Raw genomic sequence first — 20770 nt, forward strand, 5'->3', positions numbered from 1 at the left:
TCATGCTATCATAAAATAAAATTCATGTAATTCTAAATGAAAGTAGTACTTATAAATTAAAATTGTAGTAGGAGCTAGTAGTAATTTGTTGATCAACAAGAAACCTTTAATTTCTCATTGGCAGAAAAATAGATTGGATGTTGTTTGAGATTGGAAGAGTCGTTATAGGAAAGAATCTTGAGCAAAATTTGTAGCAAAAAGTGTGAAATCCGAGATCCATGTTTCCTCTATTCTGTCTCTGAAATTGTGCCACCCCATTTCTTCCATTCAATTCTTATCTCTGTATTTATTATTTTGTGTACAAAATAAAAGTCCAAAGCACATGAGATGAGATGATGATACCAAACACTGGTGGAATCTATCTTGTTTTACTCCACATTTATTACATTTTTGTCACTTTTACGACTAACCATGTCAAACTTTAATCAATTTCCACATGTCAAATTCGAGGAATCTTAGAGAAAATTTCTCAAATCCATAAGTTTTTAAACAGATCTCTTTTCACAAATTTTTATTTAGTCTTTCCTCATAGTTCCAATAACCTTATTAATGTAAAGTGAGTGGAGTATTTTTTCAGGCCAACTTATTTAGAATTTTTTGCTAAACTAAATTTATAGGTTATCACATCCCTCCAAATTGCACAATAATTCTCTTGATATATGATAGTGGCGCATAGTACCACAAAAATAAAATCACTTTTAACTTTTGAAATTTTCAATTGAATAACTAATGGTTAATTATGTAGTTTCTCTGTTGAGTATAAAACATGACATAAGATTGTACATATAAAAATGCCCTAGCTCTTCAAGTTCCAAAAAGTTTTTAATTCTTTTCACATTAATTAATATTTTATCAATTCATTATATACCAAAATAAACTAATAGTGTTGAGTAATTATATTCCATTCATATATTGTGAAAATTTATGATGTATTCACCACTTTATTGAATAAATTCATTGTGTACGAAGAACGATATTTCAAGTAAGGTTAGTAGTCCAATTACAGAAGATGGAAAGATTAAAGTAATGCACATATCAAATTATTATAAAATGGTCGGTAAAGAAAAGTGAGATTGTGATAATTGAATACTTTTCAGAAGGATATTCCTAATCAATTACATTAAATTGTGTAATGGGCATCTTTGATCCTATCTTGATTTGTTTTATGTATATTAAGTCGATGGACAATTCTCAAAAACGTCAAGTTGACTATGTAATATGTACATATATGTATAGACGACATAGAACTATATTTAACATTTTGGATTGTTGGAAATGAGTGTGTGTATTGTGCGTGGTTTGAGGGAGACAGCAAAGGCATAGATCACGTCCCCAAATTTAAATGCCTGCCAGAAAGAAAGAAGAAAAAAACCTAACAATTTGTTGTACTAAGATTTTGTATCAAACATTGTTTTATTCGAGAAGCATTTCTTTGATTATAAAATTAAACGGCCTTCAAAAGGTCTCTTTACTTTTGTATATGGCCTTTTTATAAATTAATTCAAGTTATTAGGTCTAATCTTACTCTTTCAGTTGAGTTAAAGTCTCTTATAATTTTTTCTTTAAATACAAAACATCCTTATTATTTTGTACTTATTCTTATGTGTATGTATACATAGGGTTTGGAAAGTAAAAATTTAATAGTAAAGGCTCATTGTCTTGTGGTGTCTAGTCAATTGCAAATAGTATTCTTAATTTATTCTTTTTTGTATTTTATTGTCTCTATTTATTCTTCTTCTATTTATTCCTCATTTACTTAAAAAATCCACTTTTTAAAATCCCTTGGCAAAGAGAAACGCCATTAGTTAACTAGAGACGGAGGGGGTATATTATTTTTACATTTAAGCAGCTGATTGGATTGAAAATGATTCAACAATGTGACATTTCCATTGCATATAGTGATCCTTTTCTCTTTAGAGGAAAATAAATGTGTGTGCATGTGTATCTATATAAAGACACATAAAATCAATCATTCAATTGACTAGGTGGAAATGATAGATCCAAAGTGAAAGAAAGAGAGAGAAGCAACCTAATTTCTTTATACACAACCTTTATTTTTCTTGAAGAAATACCTAGAAAAACAAGGAAAATCATTATATACCTTTTACTATTATTTATCCCCGTTACAAAATGTTTCAATCATACAGCTACTTACATCAATCATTGTGCTCAATCAATAGTAAAACTTCTTCCAAATTCATCTGTCAACTATTATTACTCTTTATTCCTTTCCATTTGCTTTACCGCTAATAAATTTTTGCAAATTTTGATTATTTGTTTTTTTTATTTATTTAAATGCCCACCTGTCTTTTCATTAAAAACTGTAATTTCCTCTTATTCTACATTGACGTGACATGCTTTTTCATCTTGTTATTTATAGTTTTATCATTATTGTTTTAAACTCCAATTTATCCATTTGATTATAATCAGCGATTTGACGTCATATTGAAACTAAAATTTTATACTCCAACCTATGTGTACAAAATAACATACAAGTATAATAAGATGAGCAAATATAGAAAAATATTAAAAAATCAAACCTATGAATTCTATGGTTTATTTTAATATAAATGTGGTCCAGTTGCAGGAAGATTTGTTTCTTTCGATTATTGTACTTGTTTCAAATATCATTATATTTCCTCTGTTGTCAGGTTCATATCATACTTTTTTACGAAAAATTAGGTATCTTTGTTACTTTTTTAGTCGTTATATGCATCAGAATGCCCTTACTTATTTTTATAGTATAGTTTATTTTTTTAATTATATTGCGCAGTTTATTGCATAAGCAAGATTCACTTGGAATTTTTTTTCTTTGCAATTTTTTTTGGACTTGGGGTTGCATTTAATTAACAGTACAACATTAGTTTCATAAATTTATCTAGCTACTCCCTCCGTCCCAAGGTAGATGTCACACTTGAGAGATGACACCGGATTTTAGGAGATGTTATTTTGTGTATTAAGTGGTGAGAGAAAATATAATTTTATAATTGATGTGAGAGGAAACTTTTTCCACAAGAAGAAATGTGACATCTTTTGTGAGACAAACTAAAAAGGAAAGTGTGACATCTACCTTGAGATGGAGGGAATAATATTTTGCAATATATTTATTCACTTGGAATTTTTTCTTAGTAGGTCTACTTAGAAGACGTGAACATTGTAAATGTTTTAGTTGTCAGGAGAAAAAAAATACTTCAGGTAATTTCTTCTTCTCGTTGAAAAGCCTTAACAGTAGATGGATCATAAGTATCTATTTGTTGTAGTCTTTAAAGGGCATCTTCAATGGTTTACTCACCAATAGTAAAATCTACACGTTATACAACAGGAGATACCCCTCTTTATTGTTAATATTGCATTTATTATTTATCCAACTATTACATAGGGATGGGCTACGATAAAAATTAAATTTAAAATAAAAATTCGGTATGATCAAATCACTGATTAAATCTTAAAAATATTGACTTCATTGATTATATATCTAAGTTGGTCAAGAAATATCATCCAACACAGTGAGAGAATTTGCCAAAAAAATATAAGAAATTAAATTAAAATTTATGGGAGAGAATAAAGAAGGATGTGAATGGGTGAAGAATGAAGTGTGAATGTTGCAGGGATCAGATCACTTGAGATTCACTAATTATCGGGACCTCTTTGTATTAGGTCAACACTGTGATGGCTAATCTCAGTAAGAAACAAGCCAAGTACAAAGATCAACTCAAGATTACAAGTCTACTTATTACAGAACCACTTAATCGAAAACCCTAGCTATTCTCAAGTCTTCCACCAGACTTGAGGCTCCAGCTCCATCGATTACCTGCACACTAAGTAGAAGTATTAGTATAACAAAACAAGACTCCAAAGAGTCTAAAACCAAACTAAAGAACACAAAGAAATTAAAGATTTGCGGATATGGCTCAGGTCACAGCAGTGACTGCATTAGGCCTTGGACCTCCCCAAATCTCAATCGAATGTCACAAAGGAGAAACCGTTGAACGGATTAACCATCAGAGACCAGAAACCCTAGGTCTCACCGACTACCGCAAACCGACCTTCTCACACACGGATCAACACAAGTCGCTTGAGTATTTGCCTCACAACACTCGAACCCTCAAGAACATCCCCAATCAACAACCAGATCCAACACCAAAGTAAGATCTAACCCTAGATCAGGGTAGGATACCAAAGAGGTAACCTAACTCAAAATCTAAACCGAATGATCTCTTTAAAACCAAGAATCATTAGTGGAAACAGAAGATCGGAGAAGATAGTCGTCGACAACCTTCGGAGAAGATGAGAGAGTGTAGAGAGAAGGCAGATCATATCACAAGAGAGAGAGAGTATTGGTTAGAATGAGAGAGAGAGAGAAAGAGTATTGGTTAGAATGAGAGAGAGAGGTGAGGAGTACATAACTCAGCAAACAAACACACTCCTCATCCAACGGCTCACATCCATGATCTGCGTGGAGGTGCACAAGTGGCGGCCATCGGTGAGGCTTGGCTAATGGATTAAATGAGACGGGCCACAAACACATTTGGGCCTTATTTAATTTCAGTGGGCTTAAATTAATATTAGCCCAAACAAATATTAAGTAACAACCCAACACCAAGGATGGAGTCCAATATTCAACATTCTCCACCTTTGGACTACATCAGGAGATACAGGGGAGAGCCTTGGTCCATTGCTGCTTCATCATTGCCTACAAGGCATTCCTAATTACCAAAGAACACAAAGTTCATTAGATTTGGAATACCAGGTTGCCTAACAAAACTCAGATGGTAAACCAATTAGTTTTGTAGGACTTTAGTTGTCTTGTGATTTCAATAAGCCAAAGCTTAAAGAATCAGCGAGGTCTTCTCCCGGGACATGCACATGTATATGCTAGCCACAATCAAAATGCAGACTTCTAAGTGAGCAATTTATCAACAGGCAAATACTTTGTACCCATGTTAGCAGGATTTTTATCAGTATGCACCTTATGCAACAAAACCTCACATTTTTGAACAACTTCTCTAATGAAATGGAACCTAACATCTATATGCTTGGTCCTATCATGAAACATAGGATTTTTGTATAATTGAATTGCAGACTAACTATCAGAATACACAGCAGGAGTAGTTTTTAAGAATTTCAGTTCAAAGAGAACTCTCTTCAACCATATAGCCTCCTTCGTAGCCTCTGTGATGGCTATATATTCTGACTCAGTAGTGGAGAGGGCAACTATGTGTTGCAGTTGAGATTTCCAACTTATGCCAGACCTACACAAAGTAAACACATAGGAAGTAGTGGACTTTCTCTTGTCCTTGTCATTAGCATAATTAGAATCAACAAAACCACATAGATCAACACCATCATCACACTTAGAAAAACACAGACCATACTTTGCAGTATGTTTCAGATATCTAAGAAGCCATTTCAGAGCCTCCCAGTGCACAGGTCCAGGGTTAGACATGTATCTACTCAAGCAAGAAACAACATAAGCAATATCAGGTCTAGTACTGACCATCAAGTACATAACATAACCTATAGCATTGGCATAAGACACATTTTTCATAGCAGCAATATCAGCATCAGTCTTGGACACAAATCTTTACTCAACAAAAAATGAGATGCTAAAGGCACAGAAGTAGTTTTAGCAGCAGGCATGTTAAACTTTTGCAAGATGTTAAGCACATAGGGTTCTTGGTGAAGCATAAAGACAGACTCCCTTCTATTCCTAAAGATATTGATACCCAAAATCTTTTGAGCATCGCCAAGATTCTTCATATCAAAACACAGAGCAACTTGCATATGCTTGATTGATTTAAGGCAGGGTCCCATAATCAGCATATCATCAACATATAGCAACAAGAACACATGAACTTTATCAAGGTCTTTCACATATAGGCAAGCATCAAAGGTACTTCTGACAAACCCTAGTTTTTGCATACAAGAATTAAACTTGATATTCCATTGTCTAAGGGATTGCTTTAAACCATACAAAGCCTTTTTGAGCAAGCAAACATGATTGGGGTACTTAGGATCCACAAAACCTTCAGGCTGTCTCATGTAGATAGGTTTATCTAAGTCACCATGTAAGAAAGCAGTTTTGACATCCATTTGTTTCAACTCCCAATCAAAGTGAGCACATAGAGCAAACATAAGTGTAACAGTAGTAAATTTAACAACAGGAGCAAATATTTCAGTATGATCTATCCCCTCTTATTGAGTAAACCCTTTGGCCACAAGTCTGGCCTTGTACCTTAAACCATCCACCTCATTTTTGATTTTATAAAGCCACCTGCAGTCAACAAGTGAGGCACCAGCAGGGAGGAAACAAATAACCAGGTACAATTCACTTTAAGAGATAACATTTCATCTTCCATGGCTTTGTGCCATAGATTCCAAAACTTAGATTTGAGAGCTTGCTTATAAGACTAGGGTTCATCCCCGTCAGATTCATGCACATTAAAAGCAAGAGCAATTAAATTCACAAGACCAGTATACCTAACATGGGGATTAACAGTCCTTTTGTCTCTATCTCTAGACACGAGGTAATTTTGTAAAATCTGGAACAGGGTTAGGAAGATGTTGAGGCTCAACAACTTGGTCATCATGATGAGTCAAATTTTGGGGCTCAGACAGAGGTTCAGGCTCTGGTTCAGGGTCAGGGGCTATAGAATTTGTATTCCAGAAGTGTTCCACCTCACTTGGAGCATCATTAGATGACTCCACCTCAGTGAGAGTATCAGCGGACTCCACCTCATTAAGAGGCTCACTGTTAACACTTATTGTAGATGGATCAACGACAGTTTTAAGACAGAGAATTTCATCCTCATTGAAGACCACATCTCTACTTATTGTGACCCTAAAACCTGGTTCACTCCTATTCCAAATCCTTTAACCCTTTACACTCTCGGGATATCCAAGAAACACCCATTTCTTGGATCTGGGATCCGACTTGTCAGTTTTGGAATGCATAAAGGCACTACAACCAAAGAATATTAAATGGGATAAAGAAATTTTTCTACCTGTGAATATAGACTCAGGACATTTACCCTTGAGAGGGACTGAGGGTGACCAATTCACAAGGTAGGCTGAAGTCAGAAGGGCTTCAACCAAAAATTTTTTAGACAAACCACTTTTAGACAAAAGACACATAACCTTTTCTAAAAGGGTTCTGTTCATCCTTTCAGTAACTCCATTTTGCTGAGGGGTATAAGGGGTGGTCTTGTGTCTCTTAATCCCATACTTGGAGCACAAAGCATCCATTTGGGAATTACAAAACTCAGGACCATTGTCTGTCCTAACTACCTTAATGGTTTTTCCAGTTTGATTTTCAACAAGATTTTTCCAAGTTAAAAACTTTTCAAAGACTTCAGACTTTTATTTCAAAAGGAAACACCACACTTTTCTGGAAAAATCATCAATGACAGACAAAAAATACACAGACCCTAAATGAGTAGAAACAGAGGCTGGACCCCACACATCCATGTGGAGATACTCTAACACACTAGTACTAATATGTTCATTAGTAGGTGTAGGGAAGGAGACTCTATGTTGTTTGCCCAAAACACAAGTATCACAAAAATGGAGACTATTTTGAAACTCATTTTCAGGTAAAAGCTCATTTTTCTTCAAAATATTTAGACCATTTTCACTCATATGACCAAACCTATTATGCCACAACATGGTTTTATCAACCTTGACCACATTAGCAGAATTATCAGCACTGACCACAGACTGAGCAGAACACACATAAAGATTGCACTTTTTAACAGCTCTAAACATGCACATAACACCTTTACAGATCTTCATAACCCTTTGCCCCCACTTACCCTCAAACCCTCAGATTCAAGGCAAGAACAAGAAAACAAGTTATAACTCAGATCAGGCACATATCTCACGTTATTCAAAGTAAACACATAACCATTTTCAAACACACAATACCAATGCCAAGAATTTGACACTTCTTGTCATTTGCCATAGAAACAAAAGCATTTTCCACAGGTTTAAGATTTGAGAAAGCATCTTTGAAATGAGAGATATGAAAGGTGCATCCTGAATCAATTAGCCAATCATTTTGGATAAAGAAGCAATCAGAGGCAGTATTAACAGAAAGCAGATCATGGCTCATAAAACACACCCCATCAGAACCATTATCAGCAACCAGATTGGCAACAAACTAAATTTGGGTGTTATTGTTGTGGCCTTTACCTTTCTTTGGCCTTGTACATTCAGCTTTATAATGGCCAACTTCACCACAATTAAATTATTTTCTTTTAGCTATAAAGTCTTTGCTCTTAGATTTGGATCTGCCTCTTCCTTGCTTCTTACCATTCCCATTAGAGTTCTTCCCATCCCCCCTGGATTTAGATCTTCCTCTAACATTTAGAGCCTTAGTTTGTGAAGACTTAACATCCAGGTTTTCCTTATTTTCCAATTCCTTTGATTTTAAAGAATTGATTATAAGGTCTAGAGGGGCACTATCCCTACCATACTTAATAGCTGCCTTAACATCACTATAAGTATCGGGGATAGTATTCATGAGGGCAATGCTGGTACACTCATCAATAGTTTTGTCCCCAAACCTTTTAATGTCCTCGACAAGCTTTTGAAAACGGTTAATATTATCATCTATGTCTTTGGAAAGGTCCAGTTTGAATTTATAAAGTTTTTCAAGAAGATACATCCTGGAAGACATAGAGGTTTCAGTAAACAGAGTATCCAGCTTTGTCCGCATCTCAGAAGCAGACTCAATATTCCCAACCTTTCTAATCACAGAATCAGAAAGGTTGAGAATAATAGTAGACCTAGCTAACTCATCCATTTCAGCCACTTTCTCAGCAGAATCAGTAGTGGGAATAGTTCCATCTACTGCTTTAAAAACTTTCTGCTGAATTAGAACACACTTCATTTTTTGTTTCCAAATAACAAAATCATTTTTCCCGTTGAAGGGGACAATGCCAACTGGCTGAGACATTTTGAGGAAAATTTTTACACACACAAAAGAACCAACAACACAGAAGGCACAACAAGCAACCCTGCTATCAGAGAGTGGACTTAAAACACAACAGTCAAAGAGTCCACTTAGAACAGATTTGCAGGGATTTTTCATGCAAGAATCACAAAGGCAGCTTACAGCAAGGCACACATACACAGGAGAAAAATCAAAGTGATCCCAGACACAGGAATCAAGTCCAAAATGAGTTTCTCCCTAACTGTCACGTGTACCCCGACAAGAGGATTTCCAGTTCACAATCACCCAATGTATGGGGGCGCAGGGGGTCACTCAAGTCGGTTAAGGCACAAGGTGGATAGATAATTCACTCAAGACACAGAATCTAAGCTCTGGGATACACACTTTGAACACAAGCAGTCACACAGAAAGCAGCAACGAAAGCAAGAAAGGTGTAAACACCAAGAAACATGCAGATAACACAGAGCATAGAAATCTTAAGCCACGCCAATGGCAACTACCAGAAACAACTGCCAACACCTAAAACTAGAAAGCTGTAAAGGTTTTATGGTTTTAGCCAATTTACCAGAGCGAGTACCCTTCGTTAAGGCGTACTCATCTTACCTCAGGGCTTGTACCTGAGGCCGAGCATTACTCTGACGATCCCACCTCCTTAATTTGCGACCCGGCGTGCCCAAGTGATCCCCTCGTGGCTCTGATACTACTGTAGGGATCAGATCACTTGGAATTCACTAATTACCGGGACCTCTTTGTATTAGGTCAACACTGAGATGGCTAATCTCAGTAAGAAACAAGCCAAGTACAAAGATCAACTCAAGATTACAAGTACAGAACCACTTAATCGAAAACCCTAGCTATTCTCAAGTCTTCCACCAGACTTGAGGCTCCAGCTACATCGATTGCCTGCACACTAAGTAGAAGTATTAGTATAACAAAACAAGACTCAAAGGAGTCTAAAACCAAACTAAAGAATACAAAGAAATCAGAGATTTGCGGATATGGCTCAGGTCACAGCAGTGACTACACTAGGCCTTGGACATCCCCAAATCTCAACCGAATGTCACAAAGGAGAAACTGTTGAACGGATTAACCATCAGAGACCAGAAACCCTAGGTCTCACCGACTACCGCAAACCGACCTTCTCACACACGGATCAACACAAATCGCTTGAGTATCTACCTCACAACACTCGAACCCTCAAGAACATCCCCAATCACAACCAGATCCAACACCAAAGTAAGATCTAACCCTAGATCAGGGTAGGATACCGAAGGGGTAACCTAACTCAAAATCTAAACCGAAGGATCTCTTTAAAACCATGAATCATTGGTGGAAACATAAGATCGGAGAAGATGACCGGCAACAACCGTCGGAAAAGATGAGAGAGAGTAGAGAGAAGGCAGAGCGTATCACGAGAGAGAGAGAGTATTGGTTAGAATGAGAGAGAGAGAGAGAAAGGTGAGGAGTACATAACTCAGCAAACAAACACACTCCCCATCCAACGGCTCACATCCATGATCCGCGTGGAGGTGCACACATGGCGGCCATCGGTGAGGCCTGGTAATGGATTAAATGAGACGGGCCACAAACACATTTGGGCCTTATTTAATTCCAGAGGGCTTAAATTAATATTAGCCCAAGCAAATATTAAGTAACAGCCCAACACCAAATATGGAGTCCAATATTCAATAAATGTGAACTTAATGTATTTATAAATGTACAAAATTACTCCATAAGGTTTTTAGATTTTTCTAAAACGATATAATTGTAAAAGAGACAAGTGCGAGAGGTTAGAAGAAATGGTGATGATTGTGGGGTAGAATCGACGACCCCCTCAACCAGTCTCTATTGATTTTCTTTCTACTAAAACCTGCTAATAATAATACTATCATTTTACATATTTATGGATTTTGATACACTATATTTATGGTCATCGCTCCAAATTTAATGTCTCATACATAATTCAAGCTATTTTTAACTTGATAATTTCAAGTGAAAATAATGAAGATATGTAGGTAGCTATGGATAGGGAGAAGTAGGAGTGGTGAATAGGGCATGACATCTCGAAAGCAAAGGTTGGAAGTCTATAGTCTAGAGTATAATTTAAATTGAATAAAGGAGCACTCTCACTTGTGTACTTGTATTAATTGGTACCATCACAACCTTGTCCTACTCAAATGATTTGGAGAGATAAACTAGAATAGAATATCTATCTTGCGAGATCGTGCATTAGATTCATCTCAAACCTAAAATTTAAGTACACCCTCGAAAAAGTTCAGTGAAGAAGTACTTCCTACAAAGGGGAAAACATTGCAATCATCAAACCCAATGCCAACAACTTGTTCACTTTGAGACTTTGATACATTTACTAGCACAAATTAATAACATACTCCCTTTTGAATTGATGAGCCTTTTTGTATATATTTATTGCAAATAATCAACTATAATGATACAAATATGATCAGGTTTCATGAAAACTGTAGTATTCTGAACCGTACTAATTTGCCCCAGCAGTTTTACTTGAAAACCAACTCATTGGTTGATCTTCCATTCCCGTCGAGAGAGAGATTTGGTTATCGAGCGAGGTGATGTAAATCTACAAGGGAAAGGTGAATCTGAAGTTGTCACTGCTTATGGATCAAATCTATATCATGGGAAATTCTTTTTGCAGGATGTCGAGATTCCTTGAGTCGCAGGCTTCGAACATGTCATTCCGCGAGGCACAGCTGAAACGTGTAGTGTGTAAAGTTTATATTCTTCGCGATTAACTAATAGAATTATGTATAAGCTGCTTACCTCAGTGATATTCTCAAATATTGCCAGGCATTATCTGCCTTTGGGTTCATTGCCAGTGCTCGAACATAGTAACGGATAGAGTCCTCATACATACCCTGAGAAGATTATATTGCAAGCAAATCAAGTTTCAAATATTATTCATACTCTGGAAATTCATATAAATGACAACTAGACAAGTTTAAATGGATGTATGCATGTCTGTGTGTGAGAGAGATAGACAGAGAGGTTTTTGTTGGGAAAAGTTTGCATATCGAGGTTGGTAACAAATGCATGAAAATCCAAAAAGGAAGAATGAAGCATTATACTTAATGATTTTGCAGATCAGAACTCATCATCAAATATTATTTTCATACTGTATGATTCTGCTCATCAGAACTTATGATCAAATACATTTATATTGTTTAGAGAAGCATCAGAATTTTCAGTTTCAATTGCTTGTACATCTTATTCAGCTATTGCCGCTAACTGCCATAGACATTAACTCTCCAACCAATATTTCTTTACTGTAAACTACGAGCAATGTAATAAGTGAAGCTTAACCATTACCTGGTTGGCATAACTGATTCCCATGTTTGCCCATGCGCGGACATAATTAGGCTTTAGATTTAGAGCCTGAAAGCCAACAAATATAAAATATTAAAACATCTAATTAAAGAAGCGTTTTGCAGGATTATTTCGCAAGGATAGGAAACGTGAAAGATTATTACAATTGAAAGACATACATACAAGCACTTAAGCTAAATAATTGCTGCAATAAAATATACTCCCTCTGTCCAATTAAAAATAAAACGTTTCCTAAAATGGAAACAACACCATCTCTACTTTTCCCTCTCTCTTCACTCCTTTTCATTAACTCACAAAACAACAGTACATAAAATCTCGTGCCTAAAACCAAATGTTTCCTATTTATTGGGACAAATGGAGTTTTAAATGCTATTTTCAAATTTTATTGATCACTTCCGCCTTAGAGAACTCCATATCATGTGTGATCTTAGTCTAGTGGTAGTGGATGTCAAGCACCGGCTACAATTTTAAGCTTTATCTATATTTACTTCCATATGCTATATTACAGCCACATCCAGGTTATGTATGCCATCAATCACCAAGTTATCGGACATAAACTATCACCTGTTGATAAGCTAGAATTGCATCAGCACTCTGAACACTATTAGCTTGTGTTGCACCAAGTTTATTCCAGAGTGAATAATCTCGTGGTTTGAGTTTCAAAGATGTCTGAAAAGCTTCAATGGCTTTGTCATATTCTCTAGATAAGTTGTACAGCACCCCAAGAACTATATGTACATCAGCATCTTCAGGAGAGAGTTTAGCTGCATCATTAAATAACCTAGCCACCTATACATCCACAAGCAAACCATCAGAATGAATCTTACTCTGAAGATATATAACAAATATAGGCAACTAAGGATGCACCATGAACATGTATCCTAGTTTGTGCACATTCACGTGCATGTTGCAGTCCAGGTAGACACTTACATCAGCATAATACAAATTCTCGGGCTGATCTGGAGGGGCTATGGTGCTATATCTAGGATGATGACGTAGCCAACTATACAGGTACTTTAGTGCAGCTGCCTGCTCCAGCTCTGGATGTTTTATGAACAAAAGTGAAATTCATTAATTCACATTAATTATTGCTAGGGGACACAATATATTTTGGAGGTAAAACATAGTGTGAGCATAAAGTCCTATAGATTCATAAGAAGATAAGATTGCAGAATATGAGAGATCTATAATGACATCTGTGACCACAGTATGGCGATCACAATTAACAATCCCAAACAAACAAAGGAGAAGCTGTGACCTCTATTTTGAACTTCAAAGTTTTAGGTACTAACCATTTGTATGACTCACACCAAGGGCAAGAAGAACTTCCAAATTTGTTGGATCAACCTCATGTGCGCGCATCATGGCTGCAATTGCCTGAAATAAGGTGAATTGTATTAGTGATAATAACTGGAGGAAAACAATGCAATTAGATATTACACTATCAGAGTTTTAGTTATTTGCGGATTTCAGAATAGCTTCCTCATAAATTTTAACTGTTTAATGTAAGGATATTTCTCATCAATTTCACGAATATCTAGTGGTAAAATCATGAAAATATACAAGAAGAATTTCAAGCAGCACAAATTTATGTACAGTCCAGCGAAGGGAAAACAGAGGTAGCAAATCCAATATATCAACCTGCTGATCATCATCATTCTCTGCATGAGCTATACCAAGTAATCTCCAACCCTCAGCATTATCTGGGTTCTTCAGAACCTCAGCCTCCAAAGCAAGAACAGCTTCACTTAAAAGCCCCTTACGGAAAAGTTCCTGCCCTTCCTTCAAAGGATTAGGGCGGCCAACATAAGGATTTAAATCAGAGAACACATATACCCCTCTTGACGCATCTGATTTCTGCTTTAGTGCTGTTTGCTCATTAAGATAACTGCAGGTTGAACCAGATTTATATCCAATAAACTTAATACGCATAACTATAATAGAAATTCTTAGATCAAAGCTGACACAAGTCCCCATACATGACATGCTATTAAAAAAGAAAACAATTACATACAAGGACTTGCTGGCAATGAGATAACACGACATATTGTTCATGGTTGCGAGTATTTTTATTTCCTACTAACGCACAATGACAACCAACAAAGGTAAATCATGCCCTGCAATGCATTCCTGTCCATGGGTGAATTTGATACCACAATTTCCAGACAAAGAATAAGACACAGGCAAAAGTGCAGATTGCAAAAACAAGCACATTTCCAAGTTCATTCAAACATAATTATTCTGTATATATTCAGAGTATAAAGACCTCATACCTATAAAAGAAGTGAGTTGGAAGTCATTTTACAAGTTAGTTTACATGGAGAATTGGTCTAGAAGAATCAAATTAAATCCAACTATAATCTACAAAGAGAGGTTCCTACTTAGGCAAAAACTGATGCATTAAAAGGAAAAATATGTTCACAAGTTCACTTTTGTATTGAGATATAACGGCGATAATCATTGATATATATGTGCGGACAGACCAAGACAAAACAAAGGTAAAATAGTGCACATCAAACAAGCAACAGAAATGAAAATAAAAAATTTAACATCCCCCAAATTGTTTATGGTGGACTTACTCGTCATAAGCATTGGCCCAATTATCACCAGAAGAATCGCCAAGCACTCCATCAGCAACCTGGCGCTCAAATTCATCGGACCAGTCATTGACATTTAGCTTGGAAAATTCATTCGCCCACTCATCTTCTGTTGATCCTTGTTGCCCATGTTCAGTAGCAAACTCATTTGCCCAGCCATGTGGTCCTTGAGAAAGCTGAATGGTAAGAATCGTAAGATCAGAAAAGATTTTAGCTGACTGGAGAATGTCATCCCTTATCAGTACAAGGAAACGAAGCAGGAATGTTCTTAGCATACTAGTAAAACTCCTGAACATATTTGCCTTTTGCCATAAGCATGTGTTCATGGTGTCTTTAGGAAAGTCAGAACTTGCCTGTTCATTAGAAAACTGGTCAGCCCAGGATCTGCCCCCACTGTGCTGCTGTTCATATTCTGCAGCCCAATCTCCAGGTGCAGAAATTCCAGCAGGCTTGAATTGATTGTCCTCAATAGTGATTTCACCACGGCTCATCTTTGACACAAACTGGAGGAACTTCGAATTCTACACGTCCAAATCAGTACAGGAAAGAAAATCAGGAAAAATATGCGATGCAAGAAAACTGAATAATTAAGGACATTCATGTATGCAGATGTATACTGGACTAGACTTGTCATACGTTGAACTTGCAATTGAACCCCTTAAACCACCATAGATTAGTATTCAGTCATATATATTTCTCTTACAAGTTAGATCAGTAACTTGATTGTTGTCATTTCTCATATGGATCTACTTTTATTTTTAAAGGAGTGTATAAAGAAGTATTTACAGCTTGAACATACTAAAGATGGAACGTAACCTGAAACTTTGGATCATTATTTTGAGCAAGCGTATGAGCTAACATGCGAGTCTGCTCCATGGCAGCAAGGTTAGGGACACCAGTAGCTCTCATTTGATCAACTGAAGCAAGTTGCAAGTGCTCCTGAAATTTAGCAAGGAAAATTAAACAAGCATATTCATCAGCATCAATATGAACCCTGCTCTTTTCCAAGAAAAGCAAGTGCAAAGGGAGATACTGTATAAATGGAAACTTTACAAGGATTGTTACTTTCTATATGAAAATAAAGAAATGCAGCAAATCCACCAGATAAGTGGAGGGCAGAGATTCTCTCTCAAAGTCTTAGTAAAGAGTGTCAGAATAAGAAACGGCAGTCACTATAGCCAGTTCGGTACTAACAAAAAGTGGAGTAAGATAAGCTCAAGACTACTAAACGTTTATTGTTCTTCAGAACATACATTATGGTAGTTACACCATCCGGGGACTTTGATTCTGGTTTTACATATAAGTGTTCCTTCAGCGATATAAAATTAAAAACTAAGAATATGTTTCACCAAGTTGAACAGAAAAAACTGATGCATTAGACAGCACACTTGAAACCCTAATTTCATTATTTAGCAAGTGGAAAAATATTTGTCCAGACATGAATGTTGAAACTGGATAGATTGTAACACTCAATCTTCCCATAATTTCCTTTTTTTGAAGCATTACGGCAGAGCCGACTAGTCGCAAATAACCACCAAGTAAAATGCTGAAAATCAGCTTGAACAAATAACATACTGGATGATGGTAATACAAGAAGAGATAATTCCTTACATGCTCAAATTCAGATGCCCAACCATTTGCACCATGTTGTCTTTCAAATGACTGAGCCCACATATTTGGATTGTCATGAGGCACTAGCTGTTGTGAAAATTCAGAAGCCCATCCATCTGCACCACCAGACAAAGGTTTCATATGTTGTGACTCGGTCCAATATTCCTCTAGCTCCGGAAATCTCCCAGGTATTGGGCCTCTGGCCCGGATATCATTATCAATGTCTAAAGATGACAGAAGTGCATTAACCTGAAATGATGGTTAATCCAAAATTATCTGAAAATGCAATGCCAGATACCATCAAAATAGGAGCAATGAACTGTAAGGTTACACAGTCAAAATTTAGGCACTCCTAAAAGAATCATAAGAAAGGTGATCTTATCATGGGCTAAAAATACACATTAGCATATTTTGTAGAAGATTTCCTATGACCGATGCAGAGCATATTTGCTATGTTTAGAAGTAGGATACCAAAATCCCATGTTAATACAATAATTACTTTGTAAGAAGATTCACGTTTATAAAGATTAGAATATTCAAAATGATAGAGAGCAGTACACTTGCACATACTCTCATTTTTATAAAACTACCTGTGTGTGAATAAATTCTTCACTCTTGTCTGCAAAAAGATGGCGAGCCATAATACTGCTACGATCACGTATGCATTGCTTGTCACCTTCAGACAATCCTAAAACAGGAAGTGAAGCTGGACGGAAAGGTATGGTACCATGTCCGCTGTGAAGAAATGAGTGCAAAAAATTGGACAAAACTTTTTGAGGTGGCCCTGCAATCGACAAAATAAAATAGCTGGTTAAGAATACATAAGTCACTTCATAATGCTTTAGTCTGGCAGGCAGTATGAACCCACATGTGAGAGTGACTTAGTTGAAAAGAGAAAAATATCTTAGATCATGCCAAAAACACTCTCCGTTGGGCATCATACATTAAATTCAAAGAGAAACAATGTTTCACTCAACAGTGCAGTTTATGACTGTTAGTAAGCCTTGAATCTACATGGTTTGCCACTAGCCCGCACAACGTTGGTGAACCACGTAAATATGTGTCTCTTTACGTTTCTGTTTGTTTCTATTACTCAATTACCCTATTCCGTCACAACAACGACCCCATTTCTCACCAATATTTCAACCTAAGAGAGAACTTCATATGATGTTTTACCAACTCAACTACAACCATGACACCATGTGAAACTGGAACATTGTTTGCTACCAACTCCATTTTACTGAAACTTTTCAACCTATCAAGACTGAAGTTTCAACATTTCACATGATTATTACACCAACAACTCATATCAGAACACCCAAGTCACCACTCTAGCTATCCCCACAGTTGTGTAATACAACAACTAGAATGGCTTGGTCCAAGTCTAACTGCTGCTCAGAGAAGTCCCAATTAATCACTGATATATCGTATTAGAGAAAAAAAATAGATTGCAATATGCAAACATATCTCATCAAGTCAGTCCGGATTTACCAAAGCCAAATTAAATGGTTGTTTTCCATAATTCAGTTCATTTGCAACAGAAAACGTACAGTCAAAACACCAATTCCACCTTGGGCAGAAGACAGAAGTAACTGAAATGCTCCATGTTTTTGACAGTTCCTGCCCCATTTTTTTACTTAATTCATAACTCCTAACATTACTGGATGTTAAACGATGCATACAAAAGAATTTCGTTAGATCTTTTTTTTTCCTTAGGTTCCTTTGTGGTTGCATATATCTTCCATATTTGATTGGGGGTAACTCATGCATTCTTGAATTTTCACATTTGACTTTCATATATTTTCATCCACTGCATATTCCATTCCAGAGGTCTAATCTGAACTTCTCTAATTGTATGTTGACATTAGTGAAGCGGCTGGATGCATAAGGGAAGCTAGTGTATATGAGGCCCATGTCAGGATGTAACTTGTAAGTGAACAACATGAAGGGCGCATGCTCTCCTTGCATATGTTAGTTAGATAGTGCTTAAAAATTGATTGAATTTGACCAATTGTGTTTGAAGGAATCAGCTTTGTTCATTAAGTAGCATGTAATTTACCCGCATAAAGAAGACGAGTCAAAACAAAACATAACTTGAAGAGAAAAGATTTAATCATAATATGGATAAAAAAAATTACCATCAAAATCTTGTTGAAGCCGAGCATGCTCTAAAGGCAAGTTGGTTGGTCCAGTCCTTCCCTGAAAATGAGGAATCTGAGGCCTCTGAATGTCATCCCAAGCATCTGAAAACCTATTTTGATCCATTGAGTGAAAGCCTCGAAGGAATTCTGAACCCTGAAAATATAGCACATAATGAAATTTATCCAATAGATCCCACCAGCAATCAGTAAGAAAAAAGAAAAAGTAATACCAACCTGCGCATTAGGATGCATATATTCAAGCTCAGACCCCGGAAGCGCAGCATTAAAGGGTTCTCCCATCCCTGCATGCAAATTGCCATCTGATGCAGTAGCTGTTGCAGTTGGTATCTCTTGAAGCCTTTCCTGCTTGATGATAAAGAGAGCTCTTGTGAGCTATTATGCATGAGACATATGTATACGATCTCTAGTGAGCACCCAATATTAGGTAACTCCACATCCATTTTTGTCTGAATCTCCTATCCGTAGCCTACCAAAATATTGTAATAGCTAGAACCTAGGGGTTGACCTAATGCCATTTTTTTATGGATAAGTGAGATCAAGATAATACAATGATCATACTCCCCTCAATCAGTCTAATCTCTCAACAGTTAACAGAGGCAATAAACCTAGTTGTCTCAACCAAATAGCAAGAATCATTACAACGAAAGATAAGTGGTAGGTGAACATATAAAACCCCAAGTACTACAGCCCCAATTTGCACTGTCCGCCCTAATCATAACATAATCTTCTACAATAGCACGTGTCAGCTAACCCACACCGAGCTATGCAGCAATTGCTCGAAAAGAAATGCTCTATTGCTCGATCAATTAATCTTAACCTGAAAATCGTGCTTCCCCTACTTGCGCGATAACATGACAAAAAAACTGCTACCAATCCAATAGAGAGAGGCGTAGTCATGAGCCATAAAATCATTACAAACGGCAAATTGAAGCGAAAAAAAGAATATTATTGATTGGAGAACCTGGGTTTTGGAGGATGAACCAATAAGGGCGTTGGCGAGAGCTCCGAGGGGGTTAGATGAAGAAGAAGACCCCGGCACCGCGCAGGCGGCGCCACCGCTCACCAGGTCTCGCATCGCCATAGTAAGAGAATTCCGGTAAGGCTTCCTACGGCAGCACGGCGCCGCTTATTTTCTTCCCAATTTCAGTAGCTAGCTGTGTGAGAGAGAGAGAGAATCTTACAGCCGGAAATGGAATTATCGAAATAAAAGTTTTAATTTTGAGGCAGAGAAAACGTTTGAGGTGAGGAAGTAAACAGCATAAATAATTCTCAGTTTTTTCAATTCTATATATATTTAATTAGTTATTTAGCGAAGATATAGTTTAGATAATTTATTGGGATGTGGGAACTTATCGTTAGGGCACCCGAAACGCGTCCTGCGGGTGTCTCTTATCTCGTCCCTCCGAGGCGAGACGGACGCGAGACGCCGGTCTCACCGAGACGGCTGGCGCGCCAGCTCGCCACGCGCCCGCGCCACGCGTGACGCCCACTCGCCGGCCCGCGAGTGGGCTTCGTCACGCCGACGTAATAAATCTTTTTTTAAAAAAAATAGAATTTAATAAAATAAATAAATAAATAAAATTAAAAAATGGTAATATGACCGTTCAACTATTATTTTTAAAAAATTTATTTATTTTTCTTTTTTTATTCTATAAATACTCATCTTTCACACACACAAACACACATCTATTCTTCTCAAATCATCTCTCTTTGCTCTCCAATTTTCATCTCAAATTATCTCTTTTATTCTTCTCCCAAATTTAATCCATTCATGGATCCATTTGAGCAAATGCGTTGAATAATGGAAGGATCGCTTGAAGAAGATCGACGTAGGGAGGCGGAGGAAGCTTCGCCGCCCCAACAACGATCCCGAACTTACATCCATCGTAACCGGGAGGAAGCCGCCGCAAGGTTAGTACGGGACTACTTCTGTGATAACCCGGTATGGGGAGAGACCTACTTCCGTCGCCGTTTCCGCATGCGAAAACCGCTATTTCTGCACATCGCAAATACATTGGCAGCCCGGGAAGAGTTCTTCCAAGAAGGGTTCGACGCCGTCGGCCGTCCCAGCCACACGACGCTGCAGA

General features: G+C 37.0%; 1 protein-coding gene across 1 annotated transcript; it reads right to left on the bottom strand.

The window, feature by feature from the left end:
* Window positions 1–11149: 11149 nt before the first annotated feature.
* LOC121759677 (peroxisome biogenesis protein 5-like) lies at window positions 11150–19919 on the bottom strand. The gene is made up of 15 exons (XM_042155343.1): window positions 19645–19919; window positions 18897–19025; window positions 18660–18816; window positions 17112–17305; window positions 16522–16770; window positions 15727–15849; window positions 15264–15431; window positions 14893–15086; window positions 13955–14201; window positions 13606–13690; window positions 13244–13353; window positions 12878–13102; window positions 12296–12361; window positions 11750–11844; window positions 11150–11679 (listed from the first exon to the last, which is right to left on the bottom strand). Exons 1-15 carry the CDS (start codon window positions 19762–19764, stop codon window positions 11598–11600), a joined length of 2244 nt encoding a protein of 747 aa, XP_042011277.1. The 5' UTR covers window positions 19765–19919; the 3' UTR covers window positions 11150–11597.
* Between the last annotated feature and the right edge of the window lie 851 nt (window positions 19920–20770).

The sequence above is a fragment of the Salvia splendens genome, chromosome 12 (genome assembly GCF_004379255.2).
Source record: "Salvia splendens isolate huo1 chromosome 12, SspV2, whole genome shotgun sequence".
Taxonomy (NCBI): Eukaryota; Viridiplantae; Streptophyta; class Magnoliopsida; order Lamiales; family Lamiaceae; genus Salvia; species Salvia splendens.